At 40.7% G+C, this 27,074-nt stretch overlaps 1 protein-coding gene across 1 annotated transcript; it reads right to left on the bottom strand.

Annotated features, from left to right (window-relative positions):
- Window positions 1-408: 408 nt before the first annotated feature.
- Window positions 409-23,033, bottom strand: TET2 (tet methylcytosine dioxygenase 2). Its single transcript, XM_058803857.1, has 9 exons — window positions 19,667-23,033; window positions 17,372-17,462; window positions 13,828-13,921; window positions 12,509-12,717; window positions 11,545-11,695; window positions 9,288-9,377; window positions 6,661-6,798; window positions 4,951-5,311; window positions 409-3,704 (listed from the first exon to the last, which is right to left on the bottom strand). The coding sequence occupies exons 1-9, from the start codon at window positions 22,992-22,994 to the stop codon at window positions 2,287-2,289; spliced, it is 5,880 nt and encodes a 1,959-aa protein (XP_058659840.1). The 5' UTR covers window positions 22,995-23,033; the 3' UTR covers window positions 409-2,286.
- Window positions 23,034-27,074: the final 4,041 nt, after the last annotated feature.

Genomic DNA, 27,074 nt, shown 5'->3' with positions numbered 1-27,074 from the left:
CTTTCTTTTTGTTTAATAATTTGAAACAGTCAAAACATTCTAAATCTCTTAAACACTTCTGTTACAATAAAAAGAGCTAACAAATTTACAAAATTAGTTTTAGTTACACAATACATATGCAAGAAAAATAAGAAAAGGGATTCAAAAGAAAAACATTAAATCCCTGAAAAAAGAAACAAAACAAAAAACCCAAGAATAATATATTTAACCTACAACAGCTTTACATACACACAGGTGACACGTTGGCATAGGAGAACATGAGCTGAAATATCCCTGAATTTTTAGAAACAAAAAAAAAAAAAAAAAAAGTTGAAGTTCAAGTTATACTTGCTAAAATATCAAGTATTGAGAGTTTTTTGTTTAATTTTTTTTTTGTTTGTTTTTTTCAAAGGCTGTTGGGGGAAAAAGATGGTATACAATATATAAACTTTCACACTCAGTTCAATATCCTATTGCCAAACTAGTGTTGAGGTATATGACAAGTAGGAACATCACTCAAACCTTTTAATGTATTTTTAGCTCACATTATGATATATTTGTAGCAGGCTGAGTAGCACCATGATGTGAATTCAGCTCAAAACCCAAATATATATAGATTTAATATTTTTACAGTACTAAAATACTAAAGCATTGCGTTAAAAAAAGTTTTGTTTACAATTTAATTTACTATACAACTCTCCTGCTTTTAAAATTTTTTAATAGAAATTAATGATTTAAAACCACCACAGCAAGCCAGCTGCCTATTTTTTTTTCTATGAATCAACGGAATCGCACAGAACTAACCCTGTTTCATTCATCTTGTGTAGGCATCGGTCTGCTCAGTCTTTCTGGAAAAGAGGCCACTTGCACCGAGAAATGACTTGCACCACAATGTACATAATTATCAACACAAAAGCAGTTCTGCCATTCCATAGTGGGAGCACACAGATCTCTAGAAACAGCAGAAGCCCAAGCTAACTAGGTGTAGTCTGTTGCATGCTGCTAATTATTACCTGTGGTTAATATAAAATTCTTTCCTTAAAACTGTACATATTTGAGCAATGAACTTGTCATAATAATTGTAGAAAACAGTTTACAGTATAGCTGTGTGAGATGAGCACCAGAAAAAAAATGTGTTTTGTGTACTAAAGTATTCCCTTATATCCAGTAAGCCCCATTTTTACCATAACTGACTGTATTAAAAATGGATATGTAGCCCACTAGCTGATGCATGGCTAAACCAAAAGTATTTAAAAGCTTTTTTAGTTTAAAAAAATTATCTTTGCATTTTTAAAATCAAAGTAAACTCTTCTTTTTTTTTTTTTTTAATGTCTTAGTACCTTAGCATTGTTCAAGTTGCCAAGCTTAGGTAGACAAAGTGCTTTTGAAACACTATTTAAAAAAAAATATCTCTCTATTTTATTGTCCTTTTCTAGGACTTGACTGGATGAGCAAAATCCAGAGGTCTTTGTAATTCCCATATGTTAAAAAGTAAGCTTATTTTAACACCAGGTAACTTCAATACATACATGAATGAAAAGGTCCTCCCTGTTGCTGAAGAACATTTGACTACATCATTGACATTTTGTTATAAAGGCATTAACTGTTTCACTGATAAAATAAAGACACCATTCTCTTGGATAGCACCATGGTTTTAGAATATTCAAACAAATTCAGTGTTTTGCTGTCTATTTGTCTTATCTACTTTGTTAAATAAAATCAAAATACTATTAAGATTACAGTAAAAACTGCGTGTTAAAAAGCCATAATTCCAGTATTTCAGTACATCATAGATTCAGCACCAGATGTTATTTTAAGATTCCTGCAGTTGTAATACTACAGTATTATTTTTTAGGGTTGTTTTTGCTCCTGTTCCATGACTATGCAAACTTGATGACATTAAAAGTGGCCACAGATGTGAAAAACTGTAAGAAAAAAAAATCCATTTGCAGATTATCTCTTTCAGTAATAGAGCCAGTGTTTTCCAATGTAAATTGTGAAACACTTTTTTGTTGTGTTCTCTCTGTTTTTCTTTCCTTTTATTTTCTTCTTCTGTTTGTAATTTATTTTTTTTTGCATAGGATGCTTTGGTCTGTTTCCTACGTGCCATCTGTGACCACTTAAAAATCAGTGGAAAACAAGGGCTCTAGTGAGATTTACCTCTTTTTGCTGGTGTGCTGAGGCTTTTTCCACCGATGAGCTCTGTAAAAACACTGTTTTCTTCTCCACCCTTGCCTTCCACGAAACCTAAAGCACCACTACCCTAGCGACAAGGTGTTTTTTCAAATGAGGTAACCAGCCAAGGTGTCAGATGTATCGGTTGTAAGGCCCTGTAACCCGTGTAAAGGCATATGGAGATGTGGTGACGGTGGAGTCTGTGGTGACCGACAGTGTCCTTTGTGCCAGGGACTTGATGAAGCGCAGGTACGTTGGCTCAGAGGGCTCGTGGGGCTCCACGGGCTCCCGCTTGGCTTTTTTGCCGTAGGATTTCTGAGGCACGTAGTCTGGGCCGTACTTCTCGCATTCCTCTTCTTTCTCTCTTGCTTTCTCAGCCATCTTCGCCTCCCACAGAGCCAGACCATGTTTTGGCTCATTCATGCTCTTGTGCTGGTAAAATACAAGGGATATTCTGGTGGGATGGTTCCGGTTGGGATTTTTTAAGGGAGTCGTTGCGTGGAGCTCGCGTTTTGCACACTCTATGAGAATTGACCCATGAGATGGAGCAACTGCCACTCCTCCAATTTCTGGATCCAGAAAGTTCTGCTCACTATCTGACCAGACTTCATCGGGATCCTCTGCTTTTTCTGGATTCAGCACGTCAGTTTTATCTAAACCACCCTGGGGAGTAGTCCTGTCATGGTTTTGACCTGGAAGCATGTTAGACAAACCATTAACTGCGTGTGAAATAATTTCATTATCCTTATTTTGGAGATGCAGTGAATTAGGGGGACTACTAAACATAGTTGGAGCAGAATGGTAGTCATGTGATAAATGTGGAGGGGGTTGCATGTGATGATGTTCACCTGTTTTACTCATGGAGGCATAATCCATGCTTGGATTACTCAGATTAGATTTTAACCTTGAGGCAACCTCCATAAAATGGCCATTGGCCTCATGGGTTGAGTAAGGGGAAAATGACCCTACGTGGTGTAAATTTGGTCTTATGGTGCAATTACTGAAGGAGTCTATCTGCATATTTTGGTTTCCATAATTCAAGTACTTGGGACCAAAACTCTGGTTATTCCCAAACCTATGCTGGTATAATGTTTGAATGGGTGGTAGACTTAGTTTAGACATATGGTCTTGGCTCTGGCAACTATACAAGTCCATGTGCTGATGCTGGGAGGAGTAGAAGCCCAAGTAAGAGGGGCAGTTGTCCATAGCTATGTTTCCATTGCATTGGTAGGGGGGATATTGGTTATTTTGACTTAAAGATCCTGAATAAGGGTTCATGGGACTGGAAGAATTCAAATAAGACCCCGCAGACTGTGATGAGGTTGGATAGAGGTTCACAGGATTGGACCCTCCATATGGATCTGAAGTGTACGAAGAGTTTGGATAAACATTGGCTGGATTAGGCAACCTTCCACAGAGATTTGCAGAACCTGAACCCGAGTAAGAGTTAATGGGATTTGATTGAGGGTTGTTAGGGAGAGAGCGCTGTGGATGTTGCTGCTGCTGCTGCTGCTGTTGTTGTGTGGCTGGTCCTGAAAGACGTAAAAGATCTGTAGATGTAAAAAGGAAAAAAAAAACAACCACACAACAAACAGGCTTTTTAAAAAAAGGCCCCAAACCAACCAACCACCCAACAAATTACATACTTCATATGAAATTTCCAAGAAAAGTAGATTCATTAACAGACGCTCCCTTTCTCATATCTCAAACACCATCCTTTAAGAAGCTGAATAAATACTAAGGCTACTCTTCCTTTTTGGCATGTGTCCAACAAGATCAGATGCTAGTGGCAGTGGGGAAAAGAGGACAGTGCAGTCTGTTCAGAGTCACATGCACAAAATCTAAAGAGTTGAATTGTCTTTTAAGTAGCCCATGAAATGGATCATCAAAGTGCTCCCAAACAGCCGTGCACAAAGTGACTTTCTTTTCCCCAAGAATAAATAATTCTTCTCATCTACATGAATAGAACTGACTCCAGGAAATGTCCCTAGCAGTATGTTAAAACCAACATTCACTGGTAGACAGAGCAGCGCAGTAATAAGTGAGATTAACTGAAGACATGAGAGCAAAAATAACATTCATTAAAGTGCAATGGCATCATTTAATGGTCACAACCCTTGCCTGGGTCATGGGACAGCTGACTTCTATTCATAGGTATTTCAGTGACCTTCTGGGTGGCCCTAGATGTATCACTTTTTTCCTGTCTAGGAAAACTGCTGCAACAATAAAATAGGTCTGATAACTCCTTTGCTCAGGACTGTCAAATCTGCTGCTGAGAACTGCCATAAACTCTTACTCCACTGTGGAAAGCCTGCTTTGCTTTTGGTCTTGAGGCAGAGAGTGTAAATAGTGGTAAAGAGGTTATGCTTGTATCTCCTGAAATCAGGAGGTGCTCTGTAACAGTGGCAGACATTGAGTGATGTGTAAGTCATTCTTTGGCAGCAACACCACAACTTCTCTTCATGGCTTCTAGCTCTACTAATCCTTTAAACATAACTTTACAATATGCTGGATGGCAAGCAGAGTTTGTTTCTAGATTTCTACAAGTGTTAATTATCCAACAGTAAAGGATTTCTCATTGCAACTTTTTTTTATATTTTTTCTTCTCTGGAGTTATACCACATTTGGCACTCTAGTATTTATATAATGTTGATATTCGCTTTCAAGAAATCTCTTGCCTTTTTACTTCATTACATTCTTGGGCTGAAAATAATGGTTTTCTTGAGGCTGATTATAACTGGCCCTGGTTTGTAGGATGCTTACCACTGCTGACCCCACTCAGATTCCTGTGTTTACCTGCCAGCTGCTTTGCATGACCCGCTGCTTCAGAGGTGCCTTGCTTGTTGCGTGCTGCAGCAGACTTCTCTCTCTCAGCTTTGCTAGACCCATTCTCCAAGGAGGCAAGCTTTTCTGCAGCTGCTTTCTTTGCTTCCAGCTTCCTTTGCCGACAGGTCTTCACGGGCTCTGCTAACATCCGTACTTTTCGTCGAAAGGACGTGAGGACCTGGATGCTGCCATTCCTCTTCTTCTCCTCCTGGCCCTCAGTGCTTCCAAACTCATCCACATCAGAGACTTTGTATAACGGGAGCACGTGGAGCTGTTCATCTTCTGGTGTTTGGCCAATTTCACGATTGTCTTCTCTAGTCAGTGTGCAAACCTGTTAGGAAAGTGTATTAGAGATCTGAAACTCTACCTCTGCATTGTGCCCTGACACTGTCAGCGCTGGCATCTGGCAATCTCTTTGTAAACTGTAAATTTCTGTGCAATTTTTGCATATCACAACAAGCCTGCAAATGTAATTTCTTCCATTACTTTGTTGGACAGTGTTAAAAGAAACAGAAGGTGTATAGATATCTATTTTTTTTACTTGTGCTCAAATTAACAGTAGAGTTAGGGAGAAACCTCATGTGAAATAAAACTCTGTGATCCATTGTACCATGGCTAGAGAGCTAAAGCAGTGGAATCTGGAACTTGGTACTCACCTGAAGATTCTTTCACTACAATACACGAGGTAGCTACCTATTAGAGAGAATGTGCAATATAGCACACTGGTGTTGTACTTCACAGCCCCTTCACAGTGCAACTGTAATGTTAATAACAAGATTTAGGGGAGTTACTGCAGCGAGCCTGTTGTATTAGTTCTAGCTAGAACAGGTATTGGGAGGATCTTTGTGGAAAAAGATGCTGATAGGGATGTATTCTGCAGCAAAATAATTGTCCCAGCTTTGCAGAGAAAGCTCAGCTGGAAATGTACATTAGGGGTGATTAACTTGTGAGTTAAGTCAGACCCTGGAAACAGGAAAAATTCAGTTTGAGTTAAAAAGGCAGATACTCTCATTGGTCATAATAAGAGCTGCACTGTGAATCTAGGGAGCTGCTTCTAATTACAGCCTTAAGAGTATTCTTTCCTATGTTTGGCCCCACTGTTTTATTACAGAAATAATCCAATGCACATTCAAAACCAGCTTGCTTTTCTAGTATCTTCTGCAGAACTTCTGCTGTACCTACCAGAAATCAGAACTGAGGAGAGTCAAGGGTACATGGACTAGCAGACTTTCTGCTCATCCAAAGCAGGAATAAAATCCAAATTTTCCAAAACTCTCTCTCAGAAAGAAGTTATTTGTTTCTACTTTTATTTTATTAGAAGATATAATCCAAAGTTGTTAGAAAAAGAAGGATTTCAGGAGGATAAATTGGAACTGTTTTGTGCCAGGAACACTGAAACAAGCATTTCAGTGCTGCTGGGACCTTCTTTCCATTGTCTCCACAGTTTCTCTTCTACCAGGTCTGTGTTAAACTTTTCTTTAATACACTATAAGTCTCATTCATTTGAAAGAAAAATGTGTAGGGGGTAGTAACTTAGCTCAGTTACTGCCTAATGTTTTTTTTTTTTTTTTTTTTACTGATCTGCATTATGCAGTATAAATTTAAACAGAGAGGAGATAATGAATGAAAGCCAGGAGCTGAGTGCTGGAGAGAGGAGGCTGCTACACATCCCAGACTTACCAGAGTACTCCCGTTTTGCATATTGTGCAAGTCTCTGTGAGCATGAGCACAGAAGTCGAGGCAGGCAGTGACCCCAGAGAATGGGCGACCTTCCTTCAGCCCCAGGCGGCACTCGGGGGCTCTGTGTTCGTACTCGATCTGCAGAGACAGGACAGGGTTCACTGCGTGCTCCACGAGGGCACAAGGAATGCTCTGCTGTGACAAAGGGCAAGTCTCCCTCATGCCTTGGAGGTGACAACAAACACATCTTGAAAGCAAATAAACTACAGCAGTTAGATGGCTGGTTTGTATCCATGCTTCTTTCCTTGCTGCTTTGTTCCCTAGTACCTTCAGTCTCTGGCACGATGGTGAAATTAGTCACTAATACTTTTCTTTGTGTATTACTCTGCCAGGGGTTGGTGTTTTTACATGACAAATGCAGTGCATGGTTTTCGTGACTGGCACTCTGAGAGTGATATGTTTGTGTAGACTGGAAGTATACCAAGCTATTAAGGGAAAATGGCTTTACAAAACTGACTCCAGAATGATTTAATGAAAAATAATAATTTGCTTTTTGATTTGTAATATTTTGGCATGCTAAACATGTATTTCATTAGCTTAAGTACAAATCTAAACCACCCTGACTGAAAAGAGAGAGAATTCAGTCAAGACAGTTCTTTGTACCCATGCAGTCATTATTAAGGAGCTTTACAAAGAACTCAAAAATGCATTAACACACCTTACACAAAAAGAAAGGATTTTGTAATGGAAGATAAAGCCTTAGAAAAATGATGGTTTCATTTTTTATTTCAAAAATTAAAAATGAAACCACATTTATAAAATGCTTTTCTGAAATTCCTGAGCCTTTCAAGTGAATGCATGGAACATCTACACTTAATGGAACTTAATGGATCCCTTTTTAAGTTAAAGTCAAATTAGATGCTTTGCCAAGTCTTCATTCAAAATCACTAAAAATATGTCTAGTTTGCTCACAGACATTTATTTTTCAAATCTGGATTATTTACTTCCCTGGAATCTGAAAACAAGACCAGAAAAAAACCTTGAAAACTGTGTAAACTTCTTTGGAATTAAATGTGAGCAGTCTGAAATGTTAGCCAGACTATAATTGTCTGATCAAACTATATGGGTTTAGCTGCTCTCCGAAATGTTCTGTTTGGTCCAGTTGGGAAACAGTCCTTTTCCACTTCTGGTTGTAATCCAGAAGTGGTCCAGATTTGGATTAGAATAAATCTGGGCATTTGAAATGTGGTTTTAGTGCTTTTTTTGGTTTTAGAACCTTTTACAATATCATACAAATTAGAACTCAGTCATCTCCCTTTAAAGCCACTGGCAGTAGCTCAAGTACAGTTTCCCCACAAATACAAAGTCTACATGAAACTCCTGAAATAAGCCAAGCTATACACATGCCTTATTACATAAGGTAAAAATTGAAACTTGTAAAAGCATGTATTTTCAACAAATGTTGGGCAGCACCACAGCTTACTTGGAGAGAAGTTCTTAAGTGAATTTTTGTGGGAAAAGAAAAGCAGCCCAAGCAAAGAAACAATTTATTGTTCACCACCTCATTTTTCTTTTCTTTCTCTTCTTATTTTCTCTTGCAGAATGTCTCCCAGATATTTGGACAGATAATCACAGCTAGTGGGCACATAGCCACAGTTTTCTCCATAATGACTCTCCAAACATTATCAGATCAGGTAAGTGAAACTGGGTAAGTCTGCACTGTCTGTTTACCTTGTCTAGCTGCTACTAAGTACACAGTAAAGGAGTGAATTTTACAGCAGATAATAATGGACAGTTTTTTGTTAATTGACTGTTTCTGTTAAAGCTGAGAATCTGTCTTGTACTGGTTGTACCATGCTGTCAATAGGAAAGCAGGGTGATGTCACAGTTTGCAGTAGATGCTGAAAGTTTGGGGACTCAAGTTCTGTGAATGTTCCTAACAGTGGTAAACCTGAGCAACGAAAACAAGGTCAACAGTTACATGTTTGCAAGTGGTGTGCTGTCAAATTTTGGTGTAACTATCTGAAAGATATTTTGTAATGAAATGTAGATGAGACACAGCCTCAGTGGAAAACTCCTCCGAGCTCTGAACCTGTCTGAGAACAGATCCCTTCGTGCAAGAAGGCTGGTGCAGGCACTTGAGTCCGTACACAGGACTGAGTGTATTAAAATATAGAACTTCACTTTAAAAGCATGTTTATAAAGGGTGTTTTGGTGAAAACTAAATTCATCTGCTGCTTGAGAGAGCAGAACTGAAACTGTGGCTTCAGGACTTGAGTACAAACTGTTGCCAATTTCATGCCATATACGCAGCAGCTTTGTTGGTTTGGAAGGTAATTCGTGCTAAATCAAGAAATTTATATTTTGGAGCTGAAGAGTGAAATAATTTTATCGTGTTGATGTAGCTGAAAAGGTTAATTCTATGTAGTGGACCAAATCCTGCTAGTTTTACTTGTGAGAGCATTTAAAGTGACATTGTTCATTTCTATTTGTCTTCATGCTGATATCAAAGAAATGTTAGCACAAAATGTATGTGATGGTTTGGTGCAAGGCTGAAGCATTGGGAAGTATGTTAAAAACCAGGTTATTTCCATGACTGCTCATATTCCTTTTTTCCCCCATCATACCTGGTTGTTATATGCATCAGGTGCAAGCTTCTTGTAGGTAGGTGCCATCAGGGTTGACAGATTCTGCAAATGGGATTCTAGTTTTTCTTCCTGTTAGAGATGAAACAGGGTTCAATGACACTTCCATACTGCACATCTGGGATCCAACAAGTTGGGGTCTTTACACAATTGTGTGTAAGGACTGTTGTGTAAAGGCATGAACCAGTATCACTGGTGTTTAGACAGTGACTGTTGTGAATCTCCTTTTAATTTCTTTGTTCTAAGGCCTTTAAAGGAATAGAGCAGTTATAGCAGTGTAGTGGAAAACTTGCAGTAGAACACCATATACTATACCCCTAATTTGTTTTATATTAAGAAAAATCGCATTCTTCAACATGGATATGTTTTAGATCTAAGTGTGATAATCCTCATTATTTTCCTTTTTGGCGTTGTGGAAAAATAATACTCTTCAGAAAGCTTGAGAGAAATAACATCAGAATGATCCAAATAAATATGGCTAATTTAAGGGGTTTGCACATTGCGATGACAACACTTTGACATACTGAAATATTTTTATATGCAGAAATTTCAAAGTATTTGAATATTGCAGCCTTCAAAAATCTTCCAATCCTTAGGCAATGAATGGATGTGTCTAGTAATTGGTGATATGGAGGTGGGAATGACCACACTTCCTTTTTTCTCTGAATTGCACACTGTCAAAATAAAGCAATAAAAAAAAATCTAAAACATACTCCAGAGTTGTTTACCATCATATAAGGATGAGAATCCCAAATTCAAAACCTCACTTGTATGAGGTTTATCATATCTTTAATTTTAAATGCATACAGAATGGTGGCATACTGGAATGGCATATTTGTTTTTAGGAGTTTTTGTGTTGAAGGAAGATTTGAAGAGCTGGGAAAAAACAGGTTTCAGAGAGGAATGCATTTGGTGTGTTGAAAGTTTGCATTCCCTACTATCCTAGTACTATTCCCTGCATGTCCTAGTTTGGTTTGATATTAAATTGTCAAAAAATATCTTGCTGTGACCTCGTGCCTGCTGCCAGAATGTGGAGCTTTTGTATGGCCTGTAGGTTAGCATTTGTTAGTGAATTTTCTAGATTTTATTGGTGAGGATTCTGTTTGTGCTGCCTGTAAACTGTGTCTGTGCTATGGAACCCAGTCTCTGGTCTGGATGCATGCTTTGGCTGCCCCTAACTTTGGGACCAGGACTGGAGGGTAAAGCCCTCTTTCCTGCATAAATCTGGCTTTCCTAGGAAGTAAATTCAAGTGTGCAAGTTGGAAGAGTGCCCTGGTGTGCTCTGGCCAGGTATCATCTTAGAAATGTAGGTAGTTTAGGATTGCAGACTGTGATAAAGAAGGCTTTGTGCCACAGCATGTATGGAGGAGAGCTATTCTGTAGTTCTTGGTGCTGTAGAAGAGCAGTGGGCAGGAAAACCTGTATGTTAGTTATGATGGTATTCTGACAGTGCACTCTTTTCAGCACAGGCTGTAGGATGTGGAATTATCTGTCTCTCTGATTATGAGAGAGTAATGCTTGGGTTTGTGTAAGACATCAGAATACAGTGAAACTAGCATGCCAGTGCACAAGCAAGGGACTAAATTGGCACATCCTTGCCAGAAAGCAGACTGGGCCACTGGAGCTTCACATGACTTGCTGGAGGTGTCCAGGAGTCACTGCAGTCATAGCTTCAGGGTATCTTGTGTCCAGGCTAAGGTCAATGTTTATTACTCTGGCTCGTTTTAAACATTCACCAGTTTGTTGTAACACAGAGCCCGGTCTGGAAACATTCAGTGGGGCAGGACTGTATGTAGAATGAGTCTTCCTATCCTCTTCTTCCTATTGTCATCTCAGAGTTTCATCATGTTTGTCTCCATTGAACCAGTCTGCTCTGGTTCCCAGTTGCAGTGTTATGTGCCATTAGCTGGTAACCATTCCATTGTCCCACTGGGGAATGCTCAGTTGCAGGCCTAATACAGCCAGAATTATTCAGGCCATGCCTTCTCCTCTAATTGTGAAAGCCTGCAAACATGGTTTCAAGTCTCAGGGCTTTTACCAGCTGTCGGAATTTGGACAGTCAATTCAGCTGGCTCAGTGACTGGAATCAATTGGTTTTGACTGGCAGTTATTTAATTACCCTACATGTACAGCACTCAGGGAGGCCTCGGGCCCTGCTCTCTTGTACTGTATCTCTATTTACAGAGCAACAGAAAACATTTCTTTGCAAATGAAGCTAATTTCAGAAATGGATACCAACCTCTTTTGGGTCATCCCCCATCAGCTTAAACTTTCTTGGAATCTTGCTTCTGGCAAACTTACAACCATTGTAGTACATGCTCCAGGAGCAACCAAAGGAAAATGAAGCACCACAAGTTTCAGGGTCCAGCCCTTGGCATGCACAAGTCCGTCTAAAAGATAAGAGAACACAGCTGTTAGCAGCAGGCAGGTCCCCCTGTGGTGCTCTGGCAGTGGCCATCAGTGTTCTGCCAGTGCTCCAGGGAATCAGCAGTGTGGATAATCTCCCAGCAGTAAATAATGTAGAATTGCAAGAGGGAGACATATACATCATAACAGAAGAATTTATCAGAGTGAATAATTTCCTGGGTACAAAGCAGGGTCTTTGGGGGTTCTACACTTGTGTAAGAAACATGGCTTTGCTTGGGTGAGGGTATGTTTATGTGGTGCCTTGTTAGGTACCGATATTCATAGTGCCTCATGGCCTTGTGCTGACAGCCCTGCAGGAATGTGGGAGCCCTCTGTCAGGGGCTAAGCAATATTGCCTGAAATATGACTCTACCCATGAAGCCAAAGTAACATACAGTGATAGCTGTGGTAATTTTGGTCTAAATGTTCTTGTCTCTCAGAAAGGCATGGGAAAGACATACAGTGCAATTTCTTTAAATTCAGGCTGGTCTGTGTCAGCTTACACAAGTATGCTTTAGTGCACCCAGCTTTTATTTCAATGTTGAGGTATCAGCTATCCTGGCTCCTGCTAAGAAGAGATATCTTCTTTTAAATATATTGAGATGCTTCACAACTCTGAGAAAATGTTTCTCCCTATTTATAAGAGTGTTTACTTTGGGTTTCCTACAAAGTTTGTGGGTTTCCAAACCGCATGAAACAGCTGGGAAGGTAGATGTTTCAGGGTAACAGCATGAGTAGAGGAGCTGGGTCTGAAGATGGAGCTGCAGGTTTGGTGAGCACAGCCCTGCTGCACTTACTCCTCGTTGAGGGCGCAGCGCCGGTTGGTGAGCGTGCCGTACTTGCGCAGGGTGTCGGTGAGCTCCGAGTAGAGCCTGTCGGCCAGGCTGGTCGGGATCCCCTCCCAGACCAGGATGAGAATGACGATGACGGCCGTCTCACACGTGTGTCCCGCTCGCTCACGCACCAGGCACAGCAGCTTCTCCTCCTGACTGCTTCTGCGGACTACCTGCATGTACAGCAACACACACCCCAGAGCCCCAACACAAACAATGCCATTCTTAATGTGAAGAGCAAGAGAGAGGGAAGCCTCAGCATTACTGTGTGTCTGGGGAGCTTACTTCTGCTTGTATCCTCCTCTTTGCTTCTGGCAGTTCAGTCTGTTTTTCTCACTGTGATATGGCAGGGCTACTCTTTGTTGAACACTCTTTGTGTTTAATGAAGCTGTCTCTAAGAGGGTGACTGATGGCATGGAAAGCTGTGGTGGTGGAAACCAGCTTTGTAAAAGCAGGATTCCTCTCCTGAATCTGTGTTAGGAGTGTGGCCCAGATTGATTGGTGAGCACAAGGAAGTGAGCAGTGAGGTGTCTCCCTGCACAGAGCTGGGTAGTGGACACCTGTCTTAGGGCACGAAGCATGCAGGCAAAGGCAGGCAGTAAGGAAGGGACTAAATAACTGGACAAGGGAGCTCTCTCCCCTTCCCTTCCAAACTTAACCAGCTATACTCATAACCAGCCTCACAGCTTTGTGACCTCCTCTTATTATATACAAATATTACAGTGTTGAGAGGAAAGCAGTAGATGTTTTTCAAATAAAAGTGTCCTTCCAGTAGCATAAGCACTGAGAAGCTTTTCCTAAAAAGGGTGCAGTCTGGCATGCATAAAAACTATAATGCATTCGTTTTTCCTTATGCTATCTTTCCCCAGCAATCCCAACCACTCAGTAATTTGTTCCAAAGTACAACAGTGTTTGCTGAGAGGATGTCCTAACACCTCTCTCAAGCTGGGAGGTGGTTTTAAAGACAAAACAGTGGTACACTTACTGGACTTATTTGTAGGCTAAAATGAAACAGCAGTGAAAATGTCAGGTGGTGCAAAACTTTAAGCAAACATGCTCTTTTTCTTAGGTTTTCATACCTTTGAATTAAATGTTATTCTTGCTATTCTCCATGCAACAAGTCAATGGAGTGAGAGAAGGGTGGCAGCAGGCTACAGGCACCCCATATCACTGCTGCTGCTGAGCTATTTGAAGTTTCCTAATGTCAATTAACGGGACACATCACTGCTGTCAGCCACATGAACCATCATACCGAACTACATGAATTTGTTTACATCACTTACCCATTTAGCAATTGGACATCCTTGTGAACTTTTGCCTTCTTTCCCAGTGTAGACAACCCTTTCAATCCTTATAGCTTTACCCTTCTGTCCAAATCTTAAACAAAACAAAAACATATACAGTAAGCAGATTCATGTAGTTCTGTGTGAACACTGAAAAGATGGAGCACATTTGCCAGTCTTATCTTAGAAAAATAAGCACTATGAATTACAGGGAAAGATGTGCAATGGGTTTGTCTTAATGATTTTATTACAGTGGTGGAATGATACATTAAGAAAGGCAAATGTCTTTAATACATCCCAGATTATCAGTATCACATTATTATTACCAAATATTTTAGACATTTCTTTAGAGCATTTGTTATAGATGACATTTTAAAAATTGATTTTTTAAAAAAAAGAAGTCTCCTTATTTTGGTGAAGAATTTTATATTTTTATTTTAATTTCTGGATTGAAGTTATTTCTGTGAAATGTGCATAATTAAATTGTCAGGGAACAGCTGGAATGTAACAGTCACTTTATTAATTTTTTGTGCTTGTTTCTGGCTTAGTGTGAGACTCAGTTAAGTCAGGATTAATTTGCTCCATATCTATTTTTTTAACCTTATAATCCTCTCATAAATTGTTACTTATTTACTTCTACTCGACTTCTGTACTCCAGACAGGATCACAAGGTGCCTCAAATAACACTATTTGTGTGCCTATTTGCAGCCAAGGTGGGCAAGCTCAGCTCTTGCTGAAGTGTTCAAACAAGGGGATTACACTCTCAAGGCAGGATCTAGCTCCATATTCAAGCAGTGCTGTTGCCAGAGCAAAGAGGATCCACTTTCCAGGTGGAGATATGTGGCAAATGCCACGTGAAGGATATTTTGACTCAATAAAAAAAGTGCTGGATGTGTTGAGCCAGTTCCAGGCATTTCTCTGGGATTGCCTACCTGCTGAGCCCAGGAGCACACAGTGGCCTCAGTGTTACAGACTGAGCCACCCTAGCCACTTGGCTGCTCCTTGGGCACTGGGCAAACTGCACTTCCATCACCATTTCTGGAATTCTGCCACTCTCACTGCTGTTAACTTGTAATAGCCAAGTGTGGGGACTGTCTAAATCAGTCTCCTTATTCCTTGCCTTTACCAGCAGAGTAATCAAGGTATATTCCTGTTAATGCAGCCATTTATTGATTCCTTAAGGACTTTTGACCCTTTTTCCTCTTATTTTGGCACTAAAATCTTGGTGATATATTTAAGGGCCAGTATCTGTATTTAAACTTTTGTCCTGTAAAGGAAATGAAAAATGCTTATTTTTAGATGTGATCTCATAGTGAAGTTTCAGTGGCACAGGAAATTATACAAACAAAATGAAGTTGTACTACACATGTTCTGCAGGCAACTGTTAGGTCACTTTTTCCTGCTTAGGCTTGGATAATAGTATTTATTTTTTTCTTTAATTAACAACATTAAAAAAAAAAACATTTTTAAATCTTAATATTTTCTATCAGTTTTCTAATCTGGTTGCAGGACAATTGTGTGGATACCTCTGTAGAAATATGTTGGCCATTACACACTGGAAATTAAATGGACTTCCTCCCAAGTTTTTTCAACTGTCAGAAAGGAATTAGTGCCTGATGTTTGTCATGCTTGCTTTCAGGCCAAAGCTAATTGGCTTTAAAACTAGAGCAAATCTCACTGAGCAAAAGTAGGAATTGGAAGAAGGAAGAGGTAAAATGTCTGTATCTGCTATGGATTCTGCAAGAAATTAGTTTTGGCATAGCTAAAATATTAATTGTAAGTCTAAATCCAAATCCTAGCTTCTTTAGCAGTGCTGATACCTTACCAGTCAATCCATATGCATGGCAAGTCAGGTTAAAAGTGCTTGAGTTGTGATTAATGTCACCAACTGAACGTATCTGCTTGAGAGTATCTTTATAATGAAGGGTTTGGGGTTTTTTTTACTTAGGAATACAAAATTAACTAATGAGTTCTGGAGTTCTTCAGTCAGAGAATTTCGTAGTTCATACCATACAGTTGAACACTAGCCATTGCTCAATTGGCTGCTGCTATACTCTGCTGAACCTGGCTGATTAGTTGCACTTTGGCTATGGTATCTCCTAATTTCCTTCTACCAACATGAAATGAAATTAAATTAAAAAAGAAAAAAGGTAAGGTCAATATTAAGAGTGAAAAATTACTTTCCAATGTCAAAAAACAGAAAAAATGTCATCTCTCTAATTGACATTACAACATGAATCACTTTCTTCTTTTATTTGTAAATACTAAAGAACCAGTTGTGAGAGCTCTGGAGATAACAGATGGTAAAGAATTTCTTCGGAGAATCAGTATTCACTTCCTTCCCAGAATGAAGCTGATTTATGTAGTTGATATACACTCAAGCTGCTCCCAAGCTGAAAATTACTGGGGCAAACCAGTAGCCAGAAGAGTCACAGGGAAAGAGGTGCTAAGAAAGAGAAAACACTTTAGGTTTTAATCTGAAGGATTTAATAGGCTACAAGTGCCCCATAGTCGTGCAGCGATGAACACAAGCTAACAGACCTTGCTAAGAAATGGTGCTCCTTAGCTCAGACCCAGCACTGCAATAATGCCCACTTGCTTGTTTGAAGCTCCAGCTGAAACTAACTGGAGCTTCACTGCTATTCTGGAGTCCAGATTTTTAAGGTACCAACAAATCAAATTCCCATCTGTCTCTGACTTAACTGAATAGTTTTTCTTTTGCCTCTTTCTTCAGGGGGGAACTGAATTCCCAGATACCTCTAAAAAGCTGGTCATTATTGGCTACAAGTAATGCAGAATTCACAGTGCAGAAGTCACTTTTGTGACAGCTTTTAATTTGTGTATCTTAGGTAGGCTGGTGGGGTTTGTGCTTACTCATCTTTTTAAACAGCACATATCATATCTTTTCTGTGCCTTTAAAAATTCCTGGTTTGGTTAGCATTGATGTAATAAATACACCACATGATGCAACATGATAAGAGGGGATTGTCCATAATCAAGATAAGACTGGGTTTGTGCAATACTCCAAGGCAGGGGAATGTTTTCTCACAACACTACTTATCGATTCTTGGGCTGAAATCCCATCCAGCAATTTGGTGGCACTCCTCTGGACATGAATGAATGAGATCTAAACATTTAGTAATTTTGTGAGGGGAAACATGCTGAAATTTGGTATTCTGCTCTTCATCCTCCTTCTCTGCTGGCATTCTCCTAGCCGGAGGGAGCACCAGCTCCATGCCTGCCTTTGCAGCCCCTGCCAGCCGCCTTGCTTGGCAGGCTGGGGAGAACTTGTTCCGGCTTGGGTTTGCTGGCATTTGTGTGCCAGGGCCCAGCCCGTGCCAGCCAGCAGGCTGTTAGCCCTGTCAAATATTGTGACTCTCTGCTGAATAGCAGGGTGCGTAATGTTGGCAACGCTGGAGTAGCTGAGCCTACAAGTAATTACTTGATTTGCAGTTGTTTATTTCTTTATGTGCAAAAGCTGGAAAAATTCTGACATCCACAAAAGGATAAAAGTTAATCTGCTCTGTGCCTTTGCACTAATTACCTTTCTTCCATGATTTCTCTAATAGCTGCCACATTAGGACCGGCTCCTAGATGGGTATAGAAGGGACCTTCATCTTTTTCAATAATTTGCTCTGTTTAAAACAAAATAAAGGTTATTACTTTGAAGCTTAGTTCTTTCATGTACAATGTCACAAAACTTACCTCTAGCTTGTTAGAAGACTGCTGCATGGGCTGGGGTCAGTTTTCAAACACTTATGTCTCAGGTATTTGCCCACACAGTTTGTACTAAACATGCAAAGCAACGGCCAATCCTGCAAACAGCTGTGAATGGGGGACTTTGTGCTTTTCCCTAGCACAAACACTTATTCCACACCTCAGGCTCTACACTGACGTTCAAATTGGCATTTTCCTGTTATCAGCAAACAATTGTTTCTCCTTCTCCCACTTCCTCCTCTCCCAGTATATAGAAAGGAGGATAAATGGGATAACAGTGGTAAATATTGATGTTAGGGAGCTGTATTGTACTTGTTTTTTACAGTGCAGGAACTTAGAGCTTGAAAAACTGGCCACTAAGGTTACACAGAGAATTCCTGCCACCCACGAAAAGACTGCAAAATGACCCCTCCCCTCCCCAAGTTTGCTGAAAAAAATCATGCCCAAGGCCTGGTAAAAACCCTTGTATGCCAAGAATGTGGCCTCAGTTTTCTGTGTGTAGGTAGGACCATATCAGCAGTCACAACACATGCTGTATGTTTGGTTTGATATCAGGAAGCAGGCTCCAGCTGTGTGAAAGAAATGGGCAGGCCCTGTTTGGGGTCAGGAGATGGTGGAGCTGTGCTGGCTGATGTCTGAATGCTGACTTGATGCTTTCTGCCATGCTAACTCCACAGGCTGGATGGGTGGTGCTGCTCTTGACAGCCAGCCTCTGGAAGCACGATGAAGGCATGGTATAAATATGAATGTGTCAGTGGGGAATGGCTTAATTTAATCTTCTTAAAGACAATATTGATTAGAAAGAGCAATAAACCTATAGATTATGCTGTGGCACTGGGTTCTTCAGAGAGAGTTCCATACTCTTATATTTCCTACTGTCTGCTAGGGCTGAAGAATTAAAATGGCAATGAAGGATAAGTTCTTAAGTTTGCTTAGTGGTTTCAGTAGGAAAAAAAAAAGTGAGTATAAGGAAATAAGTGCCAGAAAAACTTGTGGTAACTATATGGAAGAAACAATATTTTAAAACCCCAAAAAATGACAACTGTGTTTTCAAAAAAACCCTATCTTTTGAAGGTTGTTTCTTTGTTTCTTATCAAACAAGGAAGAGCAAGGAACTGGCTTCCAGAGTTCTTCCTAAGAGCTCGAGCTCTAGATATGCACCACTTCCTAGTTTTGTTCCCACATATCATCTCTGAGACACAGCCCCAACATTCAAAAAAGCAAAAAGGTCCATTTTGCATTTTGGAGAATTGATTCAACTTTCCTCTTTTATAGTCAATACGAAATCCTAGTAACTGAAACAGTAACAAGGATTTTTATTTTCTTCTTCTCATTTTGGTGCAGAAGCTTTTGTCTCAGCCTGAATAGTTTATGCAGTAGAGCCTGAAAGTGCCTGTTACACTTGGCTATGTGCAGTGTCAGTACTGTATGAAAGCCTGGGCTAGGGACCATGCCTGTCACTCTGCTTCCCTCTGCTCTATTTTTCCAGCTCTTAGAGACAGGGTTTGCCATCAAGCAACAACAAGGGTCTCCCCACTGCTTTTTTTGGTGCTGCTTATGTAGCTTCTCTATGAAACTGTGGATTTTTTTAGCCTTACAGGAGACAAATGCCTGAAAAGGAGGATAAACTCTTGCAACAAGTGAGGAATAATCTGACATCTGTTTTTTCTTATGCTTTACTAAGGGAAACTTCAACAATTTCACTGTTAGAGCAAAAAATGTCCACAAGGCTCAAGAAGTTTTGGACCAGGGTAGTTTTTTTAAAAGCTGTATCTAACCTTGACAAATAAATTAGGTCATAAAGTTATGACCTATTTTTTATCAGTATGTTGTTGTTACATTTCTGCTGCTCAAGGAGAATGGATCTGAAGCCACAAGCATTCTGACTGAAAAATCAAATATGATTTTATGAAATAATGCTAAAGGGGCCTTGTGTAGGGTTGGTAAGTGGAGTAGGCATAAGTGTGTAAAATCCCAGTTTTATAAGTCTTCACTAATTCCTGTTCTTTAAAAACCCCCAAAAATCTTCCAACAAAAACATCCAGCTAACTCTGTGATCCCAGCTTGAAGGCTCATTTCCTTCCTGTGAACTATTATGTTTTTAGTACATCTCAACACTTACCAACACAGCTGCAAGATGGGAAATCATACTGGGTTTTGGCAGGTGTGTCCAATAAATTTTTTACAGGCGTATCCAATAACTTGGAAGGTGAGTCTAAAAAATTATTGAGAACAGTTCCAGCTGTTCTTTTGGTCGGGGTTTTCTCAGCAGACAAGTTTGCTTGCTGATCTAAGATTGGGGTTTGAGTGTCAAAATCTGCAGCACTGGTATTTCGTGAGAGGATGGTAATAGGGCCTGCTGTTTCAACCTTCACATGTTTGGGTGATTTGAGAGTAAAAGTCTTATGATCAAACAGTGATTTGACCTGTATCTGTTTTAACTGCTGCTCCATTGTCTCAATTATGCTCTTTTGTTGCGTGTTCTCGCAGCCAAAGTGCTGATTCTCTTGTTTAATTGTTTTTTTCCACGTTTTGTTTTCCAGCTGCCCAGCTGATGGGCGCATGCAGACATTAGACTTTGTGCCAGCCTCAATTTTTATAGGCTTGCGTGCTGCACTGGGACCAATCTCAGTTTTGGGTTGCTGGTATGCTTGTTGCTCCTGTTTTTGCAAAAGATGCCACCGCAGAGCAGCATGCTTTTGAAAATCCTTAGGGGTCTGGGACTGCAAATGACAGCCTCTCTGCTCTTGGGCGTGGGGGGCAGTTTGGCCATGTGGTAAGTACTGCTGAGGGATCTGTGGAGCTTGTTTGCTCGGGAGGTCTTGGTTCAGACTAGCACCATAGCCCTGTGAGGGCTGGAGGGGTGGCAGCTGCAGAACTGAGGCTTGTTGTGTCTGTTGTTCTTGTTCTTGAAAACAGTGATTCACATCTTGCTTTGCGGTCAAGTTATTTGAAAAATACTGCACATACTGCAAGTCCTGCATTTTATTGGCTCCAAAGCGTTCCATATTTGCGGTGTTCCCTTTCTTCTCGGAAATCAGGTGCCTGTTGTTTGGGCAAGGGTGCTGGAGACTGGCATTTGCCTTCTGAGTGTAAAGGGGAGCTTTGTTGTTCATGGTCTGTACCTGCTCCAGGCCTAGCTGAGGGTTAGGCAGTGGGAATGCAGGTGATTTAGCATACTTACTCCCAGTTTGGAAACATTCATCTGCTTTAAGTTGATTGAAGGACGTCCTGTCTAAAGGCTGCTCAGCATTGCTTTGGGGGTGGGGTACAGCTTGGGGCAGGTCTTTAGTTTTCATTTGTGGAGCCTGCTGCTGGTTTGGGGTTAGCTGTGGACTGCATGGTAGTTGCACTGGATGTGCCTGTTTTTGCAGCATCTGTTGTAAGATGTGTGAATGCAGGAATTGCCCATTTTCCCCTGGTTGGAGATTCAAGTGCTGCTGTTTCAAGGGGGCCCCTAAAGGCTGTTCAGCTTGTTCTGATCTTGGCTGGAAATGGAGCTGCTGTGGAGGGTGTTGCTGCACTTGGGACTTGAGAAGGGAATCCACCTTTGTGAGCTGTGGCTGCGGTGAGTGTTTCTGGAACGGCAGCTGCTGGTCAGCTGGGGGATGCGGCTGCAGCTTGGAGCTCTCGCTTTTGTACAGTGGAGGAAATTGTTCCTGTTGCATTATCTTCTGGCTCTGGGCCTGTCCTGAAGGCCCCTTTAATGAATCAGGACTTCCAGCATACTGTTTTGTATAAACTGTTTGGGCTGTGCTTGGCTGGTACTGAAGAATAGACCGCAATAATGCTTCGCTGGGCTTCTGGGGAGGCTCTCCCTGGCGGAACTGGGTGGAAACCAGTTCTATCCAGGCTGGTTTTGAGTTATGTTGAGCCTGTTGTACAGGCTCTTTCACTTGGTCCTTTTCTTTGTTAGGAGGAGTCTCAGGTTCTCTCTGTCCTGGGAAATGCTGATAGTGTTGTTGCAACTCACCCTCACTTCTGTGTGCGTGCAGGTTTTGGAGGGGAGATTCTGACGCCAGCGTCTCTCCTTCGGGGCACTGCGGAATCGAGGCGGCCACAGCAGCTTGCGGGTTGCTTTCACTGACATCTTGTGACATTTGTGCCTGTTGCAGAAGGCTCTGCTGAGGTTGAAGTTGTTGTTGGCTGAGGCTGGGACTTTCTGACATTGGTCCCTCCTGTTGCCCTTCATTTTTTATCTCCCCAGGAAGAGTTTCATCACACCTATTGTCATAGGAGTGGTGTCCTTCTCGCACCGCGGCAGACAGTGCACTGTTCATTTCTGGAGCAGGAGCAGTGGAGGAATCTTTGTGAAACATTGAGTTCTGTGTAAAGAAAGCACCATTATTTTCTGCTTGCTCAGAGTACCTTTCCAGAGCAGTGCTCTGAGCTTGCAGGTTACTGCTGGAACTTAGAGAGAGGTCTTGGTTGAGAATCTGCCCTATGCTTCCATGAATATTACTGTTTCCTACAGGTAACTGGTGAGTATCATAGCCTGGAATCTGTTGCTGTAGCTGTAGATCTGGTTTCTGAAGTGAACAGCTACCTGGTGGTTTACTGGAGTCTTTTGTGTTGTAGACCTCAGTAACCACCACAGCTGGCACATGAGGCAGCTCAGAGTTTGAGGTCTGTAGGGAAGTGATCTGCCCTGAGGTATGGGATGAATATGTTGTCTCATAGGACAACTCATTAGTATCCTGACTGGTAATGGCATTGATATGAGATGTGTTCTTCTGCATTGCTATGGAAACATGTTCTGGATAATATTGAGACAGTGTTTTCTCCAGGAGTTCACCATGCATGCTTTCCATGGAAGAGGCAGAAACTGTAGCACCATTAGGCATTGGCACTGCCTTGTTCTTAAGTAGTAAGACAATGTCCTTGTTATGGCAATGAATATTTTCCTGCTCCTGCTCATCCTGAATCAGAAGGTCATGAGGGTTTTCTGAACCAACGCTGTTGTATCTTGTAGACGGTGTCAAATCTGAAGCTTCGTTTTCTTGTCTTTTAAAACTGTCAGATTTCTTCTCACTGTAACAATTGGAGACACTTGCTTTTTCACTATTGTCCTCTGGCTCAGCTTTTTCTCCATTTATCTCTTTATCTTGTTTCACTTTCTTGCTCTCATGAAGTCCATACAGAGAGGGCTCACTAAAAGTGCGTTTGATCCCACCATTTTGCATATATTTGGAATATACTTTCTTTTCTTGTAAAAGGTCTGGGCTAACACGATTGTTTGGACTTCCCTTCGGGTGGGGCACTCCAAAGTTGCTTTTATTGAATAGTGGCTTGTGGTCTCCATTTACTTCTACTTCAGACCTCTCTGTTGCTGGACTCCCATTCTGTAGCTTCACTGCAGAAGGCTCTGCCTGGCAGGCGTGAGAAGACTGTGGTATTAGAAATGGACTCAATCTATTGCTGTCAACATGGTTGGTTCTGTCCTGTTCCATCTGGCCTGCTCTGAGGCCATCCACAAGGCTACCCTCTGAACGTATCTGAAAGAGAAAAGAAACAGGAGAGAATCCAAGTCAGTTTTAGTTTCCATTGAAGGACAGCCAGTAACTGGCAATTCCTGCAGCACTCAAGCACCCCTTGCCCTGACAGCGTGAGCCTGCAAGCACACCCGAGGGGTGTTTCCCTATCCTAGTGCTTCTTGCAGGTCTCCCTTTTTCTTAAAGGTTTGTTCTTGAAGATAAAAAGAGAATAAAAATACAGAGTGACTTCCTTACCCCCATTTAACACACAAGAAGATATTTTACCAGAAGAAATCTCTTGTAATGGTGCAAAAACTGTTCTCTGCTTTTGAATGATTAGCACAGACTCCTCAAAATGTCATCACATTTTGCCCTTGGTAAGGCAGAAAGTCACGTTGAAACCATGGTTCCCAGGCTTGGTGCTAATCCTGTAATTTGATCAAGTGTGCCAAACCTCTTTTGTCTGACTTGAAGGAGTATTGCCACCAAGTTTCCAATTAGAGGGGAAAACTTTTTTCCTGTCCTCAGCTGTCTGACAGGGTCTTTTAAAACTGGCATGCCTGAAGACCATGCAAGTGGCACAATACACATGATAAAGCTATACTTGACTGCTATCCATGAGAACTCTTACAGTTCATCAGCAGATCAGTAAAGTTGGCAGAAATAGAGTGATTTTTGAAAGGTTTGATGGAAATACTTTTTTTCAGGTATCAATGTCCTTTCAAATTTACATATAGACATCAAGCATGGCTTAAACCATGCTTTGGGTTTTGAATTGAGCTCTGCAGCTATGGAGTTAGGATTTTTTCTTCTTTGTTGTAATGGGAAATCCCATTTTCTCATATACTCTTTACTTACAAAGTGAAGTTTTTAGCTGTATAAAAGTACTGACAATGTGCAGTGAGCAAATTCCATACAATGACAAGCTAATCCTGTTCACATGCATCTTCCCAGAATTCACAGACCCAGTTAAAGACCCATAGATAAAGCCCTTGTTTGACTCTGCTTGTAATTTATTCTTTGTTGGTTTATGGTTCTCAACCAGTCACAAATGACAGAAGGCAGACTGACAGTGGGTCTTACAGATTTGAAGTTACACAGAGAAAATTTGTATATATGCCTGTCTGTTCTGAAGCTTTTAGTTTTGGTTTGCATAAAGGAGAATCTGAAGGATTCTCTATTACCAGGTCAGCTCTGCTTGGCCTGCAGAGTCAGGAGAAGCATGACATGTGGCTGGTATTGCCACTATGTAGTAAGAACTATTATACTGAAAAAATTCTCCCATCATGGTTGCTCTGGTTATGTATTTGTCCTACATTAATATTTTTATGTTATTAAAATGTAATTTTAAATGTTATTTAAATGTAATTTGTATAGTTTTCAGTGCAGTATTGCCTTAGTTTAGTAATGTAATTCTAAAACGCTTTTAGAAGTAATATTAATACATTAAATACATTGCATCCAGCAGAATTCTCTCTGCTTGCAGCTCTGATTTCAGTAGCAGGATAATTCAAATGCACACTTTCAGCAGCAAGCACCTATATGATAACTTGTATTCATTTCCTCTGATTGCCAAACTTTTTAGATTTACTTTTGACCTCCTGAAGTTTTTTTTTTTTTCTTCCTTTACTCAATTTATGGGGTTTTTTATAACAGAAGTAGAGAGGTTCTTGCTGCGAGTGATGATACTTTGAAAAAGAATTTTTGCATGGAAAGCTAAGAACAGGAAGATGGAGAAATATGTTTGTTTGTCTTCCCTGGGTTTTTTTAACATGGTAGTGTAGGCTTATTCCCTTCTAGAGGTATTTCCCACCCTAGCTTTATAGTACCACAAGACATGAGTCTTTGCAGCTTTCCCAGGGAGATGATGTTCCATGCTTAGCAGAAAGCTGTGTGAAAAGCATTCCTCTGATGTGTCATTCTAGGCCAGGCAGCAGAACAGTGCTCCCAGAGTGTCTCAAAAATAAAATGCCAGACTAATTTGGAAGCCATACTTTGCCTTCACACCTTTCATTCCTAAAAACTGCAGGTGTACCACAGACATGAGTGAATAGGCTGCTGCATTTTGCAAGTACAAAATGAAATAAAGGGCACCATAGTGATTAACACTGTGCTGTCAAGCTGCTTCTAAAAGATTTATTTATTTAAAAAAAGTTTTAGTCTGTGTGACTAAGCTGCGAGGAACTTTGGCTGGCCCTCAAAATCTGCCTTGGGGCTTTTTTTCTGATGTGCCTTGTGGGTTGCAACCGAATTCCTTCTGGGAATTCCCAGGCAATCTTTCTTCTCAACTCTTTACTATCTATCAGATAAACCCACCATTTTCTTTAGAAGTGGGAGCGCTCTGATTTCTTTAAACTTAGCTTGCAAACTCCTCTAAGGAGCCCTCTGACCACATCTGTGGTCAGAAAAGAGTCTTAGGTTCATGCTGTTCTCAAAACCCACAAGGTTATCTTGTGAGATTAATTATTGTTCATCATTCTCAAAGATCTCATGTTATGTTCCCCCAAATTCTGACCACTTGCAGTGTAAAAGGGACTGGTGTTAGACATTGCAAAAAACATGGAAATCATTTGGTTCTTCAAAATACAAAGTTAATTCATGCATTAAAAATGCCAGATTTGTATTCTTTGAAATGCATCTAGGATGGGGGTAACTTTGCATTATACTTCTTTCCCTCGCTGTCTACACTCAAGTTATTCACTATCCTCAAGTCACACCTGAGTAAAAACCTTCCTCAAGCAACTACAAATCACAGCAAATGTGAAGTAACATAATTTGTAATGTAGAACTGTCAAAAAATAAATGGCCATGATATCTTTATTACTGGTTATAACTGGGACACTATGAATAGTATTTCTACTTGCTTACATCTTAAAAAGTCTTTGTCGTTGTCCTTACAGTCATTGTGGGATGAACTCTCTACCTCTCAAAGTAAATCTACCTTCCCCCAAGTGCAGCAGTCAGTCTTTTTAGTCTTTCCCATAGCTGTATTTTATTCAGATCATTTAGAAGCACCACATATTTTTCTTCAGCTATAATTCATTAAAAATTCAAGTCACATCATCAGCATCTATGAAACAATTACTGCATCTAGGACTGACTCTGCAGTCTAATCCATCATAATTATGACTGGCCTCTTTGAAGATGCCACGATGCATGACTTAAATACAGCACATTACTGTGCAAATGGATCAGCATCTCATCCCACCAATATGCATTCAAGTTAGAATTCAGGCCAGCACTGTTTGACTTTTTCAGATGCAATCGATGTAAGTACATTTATTTCTTGCCACACACAGGGCACAAACTGGAAACTAGGCACTGAATGAGAGCCTGAGATTTTTTTGTTGTTTGTTTTATGGACAAATTTGGTATATTCCTGCCACCTCTTATCAGTGTACTGTGGAAGGTGTTGTTACGAGCAGAACAGACATTTCTGCAGCAACAGAAGTTGTGTCATTTTCTTTCACAGAAAATCTTTCTTTAGTTTTTACCAGTTCTTGAGGTTCATAGCTTATTTCCATAGCACCTGTATCTGGGGAGTTTGTGAATGCAAAGCAGCTCAGATGAATGAATGAATAAATATACCCACTGCAGGGGAGTACAGTCTTCTGCAAAATTGGGCAAGATTCCCAGGAGAAAAAGTAGGTGGGGGAATAGCTGTGATAGAGCACTCACAGACCCAAAAGGACCAAAAGGTAGGATAGCAGATGGGGTTTTTTGGGGTTTTTTCCCCTTCTAGGGTTAGCTGAGATAGACATTTATCTCCCCAGAGGTTTTTTTTTTTTTCCCAGCAGAAATATACATCCTCAGATCAAAGCCTTAGCTGACTTGTGCCCAACTGATTATCAGTATGAGACTCAGGAAAGCAGAAGTCAGATACCCAGAAGCTTGTTGATGGCTCAGAGGGTTGTTCCTGGGGTGTTGCCACAGCCTCCATCCTGCTGGCACCCTTCTGCCACTGCCAGATGACACAGAGGTCTAAATTGCTCCCAGACAAGAAACCCCTCTAGCACTTTCTCGACGGGAGGTGAATTAGCCCATATGCCTTGCCAA

This window comes from Ammospiza caudacuta, chromosome 4 (genome assembly GCF_027887145.1).
Source record: "Ammospiza caudacuta isolate bAmmCau1 chromosome 4, bAmmCau1.pri, whole genome shotgun sequence".
Lineage (NCBI taxonomy): Eukaryota > Metazoa > Chordata > Aves > Passeriformes > Passerellidae > Ammospiza > Ammospiza caudacuta.
This window is presented reverse-complemented; position numbering and strand designations above follow the sequence as displayed.